We start from the raw sequence: 12,882 nt of genomic DNA on the forward strand, positions 1-12,882 counted from the left end.
CCCAAATCCCAATATTTTTGATGAGTCAGCTCTAAGTTTTAAAGAACACTAACCACAGGTTGTTGTGAGGGTCACAGTGTCATCAGAAACCATTATGAGTAGCTTGCGGGCATGGAACTTTCATAGAGGGAAGCAGGAAACCAATTGGCAGCTATGCATTTACCAGGACAGGGCGCAGGTTAAGACCAGTGCAGTGCTTGTCAGAACTCTCAAGGGGCCATGGATATAACCCTTTGTTGGTATTAGGGACAGCATAGAAGCATTACCTGACACCCACTATGAGCGACATCTTTACACTAGCTGGTATTTTTGGATGTTGCTTGATTCATGTCACTATTAGTAACAAAGTAATGTGACAGCTTTTTTTTTTTTTTTTAATGTAAACCACTGATTATAAAACTTTATAACAATTTTACATTTAACAAATGGAACGGTGAAAGGAAATTAAGCACTAACACGCAGTATAAAACATGTCTATGATAGTGCAAATGCTCCAGTGTTCATATCTGTAGGCGAGATTATTTCTTCAGGAAGATCAGCAAGTTTTGTGTACTGAAGATGTCCACCTGAAGGAGTCTCTGAGGTGCTATCAAGTCTTGCGTGCACTAAACTGAAGGCCTCAAAAGATGAAGTAAATTATGAAGGTCCTGGTAAACACTACTAGGTGGCTTCATCTCTTCTCCCAGCTCCCTCAGCACAGACACAGTAGACTTGCCATCTGTATTTAGAATCATCTCAAAAAATCTGGTCCACAGCTCACTGTTCAAATACCTAGAAAACAGTATGATGAACTTAAGTCTCTGAAAACATACAAATGTTTCTTCAAGTACATTCCCATATCCACTTCTCTCCTCACAAAAAAATGCAATATTCCTCAGGAGAAAAACTAAACATAACTCCACATTTTCTTAGTAATAGAGGCATCCTACACTTCCTGATGTATTCTGTGTGCTACAATGGGTAAAATGCGTGTAGAGAAATTATAGAATTATTACTTACCTGGTTAACTGTCTTTCCTTGAGTCCAGCCACACTAGTCTAGACATGTGTTATGGTCCCCTATCAGCAGATGGCGACAGTAAACATTTAAGTGCTGATGCCACACTATATAAGGTATTTTGTGAAGAAGACCCAGTACACCAACATTCCTGAAACAAAGCTAACAAAAGAACTTGGACTTATACTAGACACTCCCGCACTCCTGCCTGAACAAGTCTACAGGGGGTATAACACTGAATGAACTATTTCTCCTACCATAACATAAGTGTTGCCATACTGGGACAGACTGAAGGTCCATCAAGCCCAGTATCCCATCTCCAACAGTGGCCAATCCAGGTCATAAGTACCTGGCAAGATCCCAAAAGAGTAAAACAGATTTTACGCTGCTTCTCCTAGAAATAAGCAGTGGATTTTCCCAAGTCCATCTTAGTGGAGGAGTGGCCTAGTGGTTAGGGTGGTGGACTTTGGTCCTGGGGAACTGAGTTTGATTCCCGGCACAGGCAGCTCCTTGTGACTCTGGGCAAGTCACTTAACCCTCCATTGTCCGCCGCATTGAGCCTGCCATGAGTGGGAAAGCGCAGGGTACAAATGTAACAAAAATAAATAAATAAATAAATAAAATAATGGCTTATGGACTTTTCTTTTAGGAAATTATCCAAACCTTTTAAACCCTGCTAAGCTAACTGCTTTTACCACATTCTCTGACAACGAATTCCAAAGTTTAATTACACGCTGAGTGAAGAAATATTTTCTCCGATTGGATTTAAATTTACTACTTAGTAGCTTCATTTTGTGTCCCCATGTCCATGTATTTTTGGAAAGAGTAAACAAGTAATTCACGTCTACCTGTTCCACTGTACAGTATTTTATAGACCTCTATCATATCTCCCCTCAGCCGTCTTCTCCATGCTGAAGAGCCCTAGCCTCTCCTCATAGAGAAGTCACCCCTGTACCTTTGGTGGAACATTGGTTGCAGCTCGCTTTCGAGCGAAACATGCATGTCGGACAACAGAGCCCCTGGGTCTGATATATATAAAAAGATAAGTAAAATAATACAATAAAGTATAAATATTTCAATAATAGTAATCGGGTCATATCATTCCAGAAAACCATAGTAGTTGATTGATTAGATCAGGGGTGGGCCACACAAAATTCAATGGCGGGCTGCATTCAGCCCACGGGCCACATGTTGCCCACCCCTGGATTAGGCAGACATTTCAAGAAGGAAGGAAGGAAGGGTAAAACGATAAAGGAAGGTCCTAAGAGACCCTTCCATAACCAGTAAAGATTTGTACCCTTACTTGGGAATAATCTTGCTGAGTTTCCATTTGAAATCCTCCTGATGGACTTGTAACTGCTCACCAAATAGCAGCAAATGTACTATCTCTGCAATACCAAGTAGGTCCACCTAAAAAAGCATCACAATTAATCTGAATAAGGGATAAAGGACAACATGACTAGCACAGCATGTGTTCACAAAGTATTCAATCCCAACCCCATTACTTTCGTTATAAGTCCCTGGGTCTGAACATGAAGTTACCTGATAAGGAGATGAGCCCTCAGACAGAATCTGTTGTGCTTGCTCGGTTACTATTATTGGAAAACCATTAAAGGAAGACAAAGGATGTAACCTCATATCCACACTGTGAGTAAAGTCAACAAGCTTTAGAATAGTGGTGTTCTTGTTATATGACAATATGTCTCCAGTCCTGAAAAAAACATGAAAAATAAAATTATGAACAAATATTGTTACTTACCCAACAATTCCCTTCTGTTAATCTCACACCAAACTGGATTCAATAAGTACAGTGTCAACTACTAGGGCAAAACCAGCAATTTTTCACAAGATTTACTGTGTCTCCCCCTGGTTCATGTCTTATGACATCATCTCAATAGGATTGAACATAACTGGTCAGAAAAACATTACATTGACATATTTAAAAAACACCATACTGATATTAACACACAGGATCCACTGTTCCATCTGGTGAGATAGGCAGGAGTTATCAGGAAAGCAACTCTATTCTGCTGCATCACCACCCCAGGTTGTATCAGATGGGACATATTACAGCATTTTCTGTTTAGGGAGAGGGGTCAATTATAACCTTCAGAATCTTGCATCCAAAAACCATATCAGCAGCTCCTTATCATTGTGATACTTAGGTGAAGGAATGCACTATTGACTTAAGTAGTTGCCTACACACATACATCAATGAGGCTTCTAGTCTTTCCACCTGAGGTAGCCATAAGCCCTCAGAGTGGGTCTTTGGATGCTGCCTCACCTTTCTAACTGCTGAACAGGGCAAGAAGTGATCTGATCAATTGAAAGGATTGGTCACCTCCAGCTGCATAATAGGTCCAAACCGAGATCCCAAGATGGGACTTTGGGCCTCCTAGAAGCTCAAAACATGCTTTCTGGAATCTCAATATGTCTAGATAAGATGCTAGGGACAGACTATGCACCTGACCCCTAATGAAGGCCGCAGTCACCACCCGAACCTTGAGCACAAGCTGAGCACAAAACCCATATCCAGGAACTCCTGCAAGGCAGCTAGAATTAAAAGAACTGCTGTCTTGAAGGGAGGTGCGTCTTTCTGGTACTATGCCTTGAATAACCACCCTAATATACTCCAAGGATGTAGAATCAATTCTCAAGGGCCGAGCTAGTAATAGTCAGCAGTTTCTATGTATATTCAGTGTTCCTTGCAATAAAGATAGTGGCGCTGAATATACATAATAATTAAACACCAAGGCTGAGCATGGGGTTTGAACACAGACCCGTGCATTAATAAAATTAACCAATCAGCAATACAAGTAGTGGTATGTAAACTTCTATAATGATTGCAGTCTGGACCAAACTGTCCTGCTATTAACCATTTCAAAATACCAGAATCTGAGGATAGAGCCTAGATGAGAAAGGGAGATGGGAGGGATAACTCGACATGAGTTCCCTTCCAGTATGGACAATGTTGCAAGTCAGATGGTCTGTCCAAGAGAAGCTTTTAACTTTGTGATTCTTAACAGTGATGTGCGTCTAGTAAAGCTAAATTTAGACCAAATTTAAAGGCAACATCATAATCCCTCATGCAGTTAAGTGGGAGACCATGATGTAACAATGGAACAAAACTATAGCATACATACAATAGAATCCACCTTGTAAAAAAGAAAAAGGGGACTAACCCATTTCCCAGAAAAATTATCCCTGGGTGCAGGTTTCCATGGACAATCTCTGCTGTGTGGAGCTGCTCAATAAGCCTCAACAGATGCGAAGCAAGCACCATTATCACATTCTGGTTGCTAGGGTCACAAGCTGGGATAACACTCTGCAATAAAGGAAACAAATCATTACTATAGTATATACAACATCATTGATAAGGCAGCTTCTGGGTAGATTCCATAGTAAGTGTTAAAAAAAATCATCAAAGATATTCAGAATTTACAGGACATTTGCAGGACATACGTCTTTACATTTAGCGTAATCATAGTAAATGACATAGTAACATAGTAAATGACGGCAGATAAAGACCTGTACGGTCCATCCAGTCTGCCCAACAAGATAAACTCATTTTACATGGTATGTGATACTTTATATGTATACCCGAGTTTGATTTGTCCTTGCCTTTCTCAGGGCACAGACCGTAGAAGTCTGCCCAGTACTGTTCTTGTACTATGTTCTGAAGCTAACATCGAAGCCCTTAAAATTTACACTCCAGCCCATCCCTATCTATTCAGTCACGATCAGGGCGTAGACCGTAGAAGTCTGCCCAGCTCCCGTTTTGTTTCCAATTACCAGAGTCGCCACCCAATCTCCGCTAAGATTCCACGGAACCATTCCTTCTAAACAGGATTACTTTGTGTTTATCCCACGCATGTTTGAATTCCATTACCGTTTTCATCTCCACCACCTCCCACTGGAGGGCATTCCACATATCCACCACCCTCTCCATGAAAAAAATACTTCCTGACATTAGTCCTGAGTCTGCCCCCCTTCAATCTCAATTCATGTCCTCTAGTTCTACCGCCTTCCCGTCTCCGGAAAAGGTTAGTTTGCGGATTAATACCTTTCAAATATTTTAACGTCTGTATCGTATCACCCCTGTTTCTCCTTTCCTCCAAGGTATACATGTTCAGGTCAGCAAGTCTCTCCTTGTACGGTTTGCAACGCAAATCCCATACCATTTTCGTAGCTTTTCTTTGCACCGCTTCGTCTTTTTACATCTTTAGCAAGATAAGGCCTCCAAAACTGAACTCAATACTCCAAGTGGGGCCTCACCAATGACTTGTAGAGGGGCATCAACACCTCCTTTCTTCTGCTGGTTATGCTCCTCTCTACACAGCCTAGCATCCTTCTGGCCACGGCCGTCGCCTTGTCTCTTCACCTTCAGATCCTCCAACACCAACACCCCAAGGTCTCTCTCCTGAGTCGAGCTTACTAATCTCTCCCCTCCTATCCGGTATCTCTCTTTTGAGTTTCCGCACCCCAAGTGCATCATTCTACACTTCTTGGCATTAAATTTTAACTCACAATTACAATCAGGGTTCTATTCACTTTGACAGAATTTATAATTCCCAAAACCAGTTTATCTTCTCACCAGCATATAGTTTTTATGACTCCATGTTCTTATATCTTGCCTGCATATAATATACTTTTTAAATATTTTTTAATTATGCAGTGCTCAGTGTTTGTTATAGTGCTCAATTGCCATTACTTGTGATAACAGCATACAGCTCAATAACCCATGAACATCATTGCACTATCATATATTCTTTCTTCCGTAAACAGCAATTGTCTCCTTGATCGATCTGGCTATAGTGACTTTGGAAGCTACATGTAGAGCCTGTCTGAGATGTAGCACTTAGCGGATATCTAGTCAATGCGATGAGAATGGTTCTGAAGGCCCTCAAAGACTGGAAGAAAAAGATGGTTTGACTGAGATGGAAAGGAGAAACCACCTTTGGAAGGAAGGACAGCAGTGGATGCAAGACTACCTTTTCACGTGCAATAAATCAACTACTACTCATGACAAGAAAGCACCTGCATCTCAGAAATCCTCCTAGCAGAACAGGTCACCAACTAGACTCGTGACCAAAGTCCAATCGACAGGTTCAAAAGGCACCTGCACAAGAGTGGACATGACCAAATAAAGATTTAATTGGGGGGAAAATGCTGAAACCTGAGGTCTAATATGCTTCACTCCCTTGAAGAAATGCAACAAATCAGGATGAAGAACCAGGGAGTGACTGTGTACTCACCCTCCAAACATGCGATAGCTACCAGATAAACCCTCAAGGAAAACCGCGCCAAGCCTTTGTCCAAACCATCCTCTAAAAACTCTAGAACCTCACTCAGCAGTGAGACCTCATGATCTTCACACCAAGCTTCTAAAATTCTCCAAACTCTGCCTTTGCAAAACTTCTTGGAACTCAGCAACGTGGTAATGATTGTCAAAATATTCTCTTCAAGAGCTGCGCCATAGGACAACACTGATCCACGTCCTGCACCACCAATGGACCTTGTTGTAGAAGTCTCCTCGAGAGGGACAAGACCAGAGCCCCCATCTTCAACTGGATCAGACTGCCATACCAGGGTCATCTGGGCCAGCCTGGCACCACTAGAATCATGCCCCCTGTGTGACCCTCTATTCTCTGAATGGTGCAACCCAACAATGGCCAAGGAGGGAACACAGAGAACACCAGTTGGCCAGCTCTGCACCAGCACATTGAGACCATCTGACATTCTCTCCCTTTTGTAACTGACTAATGTTATGGCCTTAGCAGTGCTTGCTGTCACCATCAAGTCCATTCCCAGAGGACCCCAGTGACCAACTATTACCCAAAAAGCCTCAGAGTCCACTTGCCTGGATCCAGAGTGTGGCAACTGATGAAATCTGCCTCCATACTGTCGATCCCTGCAGCATGGGTGGCTGACAGGCTGAGCTTTAACCCACCGCAATAACTGAGCCACCTCTTGAGCTACTTGCTGGCTTTTGGTTCCTCCTTGTTGATTCACATAAGCAACCGCCATCATATTGTCTGACATTAAATGCACCACTCTGCCCTAGACCAGCAGAAGGCAGGCCTGTATGATCAGCAGTATGGCTCTCGTCTACAAGTGACTGATTGGTCAAAACGCCTCATCTGATGTCCAGTGCCCCTGTGTTATTGATCTGTACTCATAGGCACCCCAGCCACTGAAGCTTGTATTTGTCAACCGAAGCCCAGGTTGGTCCTGTTCAGCCACCAGGACAGACTGCGCCTTGGCTCTCCCCACAAGGAGAGCTAAAGGTCCAGATCCTCTGACTAAGGAGACCATCAGGACAGCATGGATTGTTACAGAGGATGATGCATGTGTACACTCGCTCACAGGACCAACTATATTGTCGCTGCAATAGGACTGAGGACTTGCAAGAAATCCCAAGTTGACAGTCTCAACTGTCTGAGCAGGGCCTGAACCTGCAACTGCAGCTTCCTGATCTGTCCATCCAGGAGAAAAAAAAACTGCCTCAGCATTAGTGGAAACAACCCCCCAGATACTCTAAGTATTGAAGACAGCTCTAAGCAATTCACTATCCAACCTAACTCCTGTAACAGAGAAACTACCCAGACTATAACTCTTCTGCTCTACTCTAGCGACTGCACAGATTAACCAACGGTCAAAATAAGGATGAACCAGAATTCCGTCGCCTCGCAGATGACCGACCACCATCATCTTAGAAAAGATCCTTGGAGCCATGGCAAGTCTGAAGGGAAGAGCTCTGAACTGGTATTGTTCACCCAAGACCGCAAACTGCAAGTACCTCTGATGTTCCAGTTGAATTGAGATGTCAAAGTAGGCCTCCATGAGGTCCAATGATGTCAGAAACTCACCCTGATGCACAGCCACTGTGAAAGAATGCATGGTCTCCATTTGAAGGAGGTGACCGTCAAAGCTCCATTTACCTGTATGAGATTGAGAATTGGACAAAAGGTTCTCTCGTTTTTGGGCACCACAAAATACAGTACCTCCCCCAAACCTCTTTCTGCTAATGGCACTGAAACCACAGAGTGAAGCTGAAGTAGCCAATCTAACACAGAATGTACTGCCTGAACATTTTGAGATGCCCGAGAAGGAAACCAGGAAGGTGTCAGTCAAGGTATGGGTGAACTCTAGGGCTAACCAAGACTATCCTCAAGGAGCTTGGAGACCTTAGACTCCCCCAGCTCCAACTTCTCCAAATGTTCACCCATCAGCTGTCCCCTATAAGGCAACCTGCAGTCGGGAGCTTGGAGACCTTAGACCAGTGGTGTGCTGGAGCAGGCTCTCACAGGCTCTCGAGAGCCGTTTGTTAAGTTTTTAAGAATTTTGGGAGCCGGTTCTCCATGGCTACTTTAACAAATGGATCCTAAAATGTAGGCTTGGGCCCCTCCTGAATTCTCTTTTACTTTGCTGGCGAGAGAGAGCCCCCTATTAACAATTTACCAGCACACCCCTGCCTTAGACTCCCCCAGAATCCAACTTCTCCAGATGTTCACTAGCCAGTTGTCCCCTGTAAGACAACCTGCAGTCGTGTCTTGGAGGCCACATCCACTGCCCAACCTCTGAGTCACAGCAGATGTCTTTCTGCGACCACGAGAGCCACATTCTTCACAGACACCTGCAGCAAGTTGTACATAACATCTGGCAAACCACCACCCCCACCTCGAGGTGCATATGATGGTCTGCCATGTCTGCCAACTAGTTGGGATCAGGCAACAACTCTGCCCAACAAATACACACCTGGGCTACATAACCTCTACAGATCGTGGTCTGCAGTGCCAACAATGAAGCAAAGGACTGCTTAAAGAGATATTCCAGCTGGTGATTCTAAGGGTTCTTCAAGGCCATGCCACCCTCCACTGGGAGGGAGATATTCCTAGTGACCACTGTGACCAAGGAATCCACTTTAGGCAGGTGGAATTTTTCCTGCTCCAGCAACAGGAGTTGGTACAACCTAGTCAAAACCCTAATGAACTAGAGGCCCGAGACCAGAACCTCCCACTTCTTTTCAACCAGCTCCCTGATGTCCGGGTTCTGAAGAACGGTCTTGGTAGTCTTCATGTTCCTTTTCAAGTGGAGATCATCCTTGTGGACCACGACCAAAGCCAGCTCTTTCAACAAATCCAACATCTTGAACCCACTCAATCAGGTAAGGTAGATTCTGCCTCCTGAATATCGCCACCACAGAGGGGTTTTCCTCTGAAGGGACTTCTGCCCCCCAGTCTGCGTGTTCTGGGTCCTCTTCCAGAGGATCTAGAGAGGCCATGGAACCATGAGTCTGCCTCCTCCAGGGGTCATTCTGGGCTGCTTAGCCCACAAGGGGCTCTCTGGAAACCTCTACCCCAGTATATGCATGGGCTCCCCTACTGGCAGGCTCTGCTTCAAGAAAAAGGCATGATGCAAGAGCAAACAGGGACAAGGGAGAATTCTTCCCTCCCCCTAATACTACATCCTGCCTGAGCAACAAAGGTGGATGATCCATAGTGCTAGCTGCTGGAACAGATGTCAAAATGGTGTCCGTTTCTACTAAACAGAAACGGCCTACTCTTCGAGACCAATCTCCCTAAGGCAAACTCTCCTCCTACAACTGCCACTCAGGCTCTTTGCTGCACACAGCAGGATTTGCACCAGGTCCTGAAGCGCCCTACTGCATTTCAGCACACAAGTGGTAAAGACTGGTAGAAGGCGTGACCTGCCTCAGTGCTCTACATGTAACACAGCACCGGTTCCTCTCTATCGAAGAAACCATTCTGCAGCACCCAACTGGAGACCAAATTCCTGCCCACCCCCACCCCCCGCCCAAGCCTCGGACTGCAAGACTATTCACAATCTCCTCTGTTGTTTTGTGTAGATTTTTTTTTGCTTGCTTGAACCTGGGGGCTTAAGGAACTTCTCCCAAACCATGAAGGGGGGAAGGGCCCAAGGCACAAAAGCAGAAGTTCTGCATATCGGAGGGAGGGACGACCCAGTATGCACCCCCAAGAAAGGACCCAGCAACACCAAACCATTACAGTCTTGAGACCAAGCCTTGATGGGGGAGGGGGTTCCCCCCCTCAAGGGCTGAACCAATCTGTTCCAGATATCTTCCTGCTTGTATTTTGTAAATTCTTTTTTTTGGTTCATTCTGGAAGGGGTTCTCTAACCTGCCTCCCCCAAGTCAGAACTGGGATGCATAAGACTTACCTACTATCTGCTAGAGACTGAGAATGCTAGCTGGTTCAGGGATGCATAGGACCCCTTATAGGGTGATGTCACAGCCTTGGTAGTCTCCGTCTCCATCTGCTCGTAAGAGGGTACAAACCTGGTTTGGAGAGCAGATGAGGAAGGCGTTCTTTCTCCTTCTTCCTCTTCCAAAAACTGTCATCAGGTTGACAGTCAGGGAGCTTACTCCTCTGGTCCCTTCCCAAGAGTAGGGGAGGAGGACAGTAGGCACTGCAGCCTCAACCCCCAGCAGGATTGGAAGGGGGAGGTACCCAGCACCACAGATTTAGAACACCTGAGCTCTGTGGAGTAGCTTCAACCATTCCTAGCTCTCTAAGTCTGTTCCCAAGAAGGGGGAGGTGGGGGAGAGAAATCATCCCTAAAGGACTGTTGTCCACAGTATTCCCTGAATTCAGTCTATGCTTCACCAGAAATCTGGGCCTACAGCCTTCCCAGAAGCAGCCTACACATAGTTGCTGCACCAGGTCACATGTCTCTATTTCTCTGCCTCCAGCAGATGGTGCAGAGAAACAGCATTGAAGACAGCACCATATCTCTATAAGGGGAATGAAGTCAGCTCTAAGCAATGATGCCATCTGCTGGCAGAGGGACATAACCTATTCATCTGGACTTATCTGGCATGGACATTAAGAAATATTGCTTTAAAAATGTATTTAAACAATTGAAATTATATATCTATGTATCTTTAACTATGTAATTGATCTTTCAAAATAGAAATTTTGAATCTCTAACAGACAGACTGCACACTCCCACATAAAATGCCTGTTTTTTTTTTTTTTAGGGGGGGAGGGTGAGGTGGAGAGGCAGATCCAACCTGCATATGAACATAATAGTAATGAACTGGGTTGCTTAAAAATTCTTACTATGAACCAGCAGAACTATGTGAAATTTAAATCTAAAAGCTCTGAACTCTGAGTAAAAAAAAAAGAAGCAAGTTCTGTTTAAAAATATAGGATCAATCTCCAGAAAGAAAGGCGGCAGCAAGGACTGGTCTCTTCTGTGCAAATTTAGTAAATAAGTGATGTAGCAGTAAAGCTGTGGGTTTAAATCTGCACTAGTCTGAAATGCCAGTTCACAGTAAGGATTTGGAGGTTTTATTTAATGTTCATTAGGATCAAAATCTCCAAATTATTTTCTAATTTGTTTTAAAAATAAACTGAAATATATTAAACATTTAACATCCGTAAATCTTATACTAATTTAAAATGAAGGCAATGTAAGAAAGTCAAACGCTAATGCTAACTTGGTTATAAAGTAGTTTGCTGAATGACAGGGACATGTATTACTGAGTTACAGGATATAAACCAAAGGCATGCACAACCCTTCACAGTGGTATTTAAAAGAAGAACTGACTAGCTATTTTTAATCTGTCAGCAACCCGGTACAAGAATTAGTTCAAGTATTCACACTGACCCAGACACTGAAGGATGTTAGCTCTTCGTACAGCATGATACAGCCATCCTGGTACAGAAAACAATGGCATTTCTGAAACTCTTCCCAATACTGAACTCCAAGGCGCTCTTTTAACTGGAGGTTGATATAGAAATCCCATGGGACAGGCTGTGAATCCACCTAGACATACATGAAGTGCATAGAAATTATTGATAAAAAGGCGAAACTTTTATGCATTTCACAACCATTATCTTTGAACCAACATATAAAACAGATTGCTCTCTGGTTCAGGGAATCTAAACGCAGAGTGATGAGATGAGAAAGCACCATGCCAAAGAGGCATGCACACCACCTCTTCATTTCAACAGTGATCAACCACTTCCAGGCACACTTCACTATCACAGAACAACAAACCTCAACTTACTCACAGGGCTGCCAGGTTAGGCTCTTCAGAGGACATTAAAAGAGCAATGAATACTTATAAGCAGGGGTGGCCAAACTCTTTTGGCCCAAAAATTGCATTGAGTGTCATGAATGGGTTGGGTGCCGATGTAGTATGTGAATTGAGGAATTCAGTGTTCCTCCTGACCCAAGTGAAAATCTCAGACTAAACAAAGGGCCCTTTGTGTACCTTTGAGTGAGTTTCAATTAACTAAAAGGTGACTATCAAGAGTAGGAAAATATTTTATTTTTAGGTTTTATTTGTTGTATGTGGGGGTTTCACATAGTAACATAGTAGATGACGGCAGAGAAAGACCTGTACTGTCCGTCCAGTCTGCCTAACAAGATAAACTCATATGTGCTACTTTATATGTATACCTGACCTTGATTTGTATCTGCCATTTTCAGGGCACAGACCGTAGAAGTCTGCCCAGCACTAGCCCCACCTCCCAACCGGTGCTGCCACCCAATCTCTGCTGAGCAATTTCATTTATAGGATTTTTTATTCTATTGTATGTGTAGTTGTGAAAATTATTGTGGTATAACTTTTGTTGTTGTGTTTAAGCCACTTTATTATAAGATGTGTTAGTTATTTATTGTTCTGTATGCTGGGGGGCCATAGATGGAATGCTCAACCCATTCCTGTGCTTCTTACTGCAAATCTTCATTTTAAGTCTAAGTTGTATTTCCTCTGAGACAGATCTTTGGTTGACTGTTCTCATGTGATGTAAATTAAGACTGAAGTAATTTGAGGACATAGATACTGGAACCAATTACCTAAACCGCCTTCAGTAATTTTAAAGTCGGGAACCA

General features: G+C 43.7%; 1 protein-coding gene across 1 annotated transcript in view; it reads right to left on the reverse strand.

Annotated features, from left to right (window-relative positions):
- Positions 1-390: 390 nt before the first annotated feature.
- The window catches only part of BUB1B (BUB1 mitotic checkpoint serine/threonine kinase B), a 236,482-nt gene continuing 223,990 nt past the window's right edge, over positions 391-12,882 (reverse strand). Inside the window, exons 28-32 of the mRNA XM_030213704.1 lie at positions 11,650-11,808; positions 4,179-4,321; positions 2,539-2,707; positions 2,300-2,406; positions 391-771 (exon numbers count right to left, since the gene is read on the reverse strand). Of these exons, the coding sequence (XP_030069564.1) occupies positions 606-771; positions 2,300-2,406; positions 2,539-2,707; positions 4,179-4,321; positions 11,650-11,808 (744 nt within the window). The 3' untranslated portion in view covers positions 391-605. The remainder of the gene's footprint in view (positions 772-2,299; positions 2,407-2,538; positions 2,708-4,178; positions 4,322-11,649; positions 11,809-12,882) is intronic.

Source organism: Microcaecilia unicolor, chromosome 9 (assembly GCF_901765095.1).
Source record: "Microcaecilia unicolor chromosome 9, aMicUni1.1, whole genome shotgun sequence".
In the NCBI taxonomy this organism is placed as follows: Eukaryota; Metazoa; Chordata; class Amphibia; order Gymnophiona; family Siphonopidae; genus Microcaecilia; species Microcaecilia unicolor.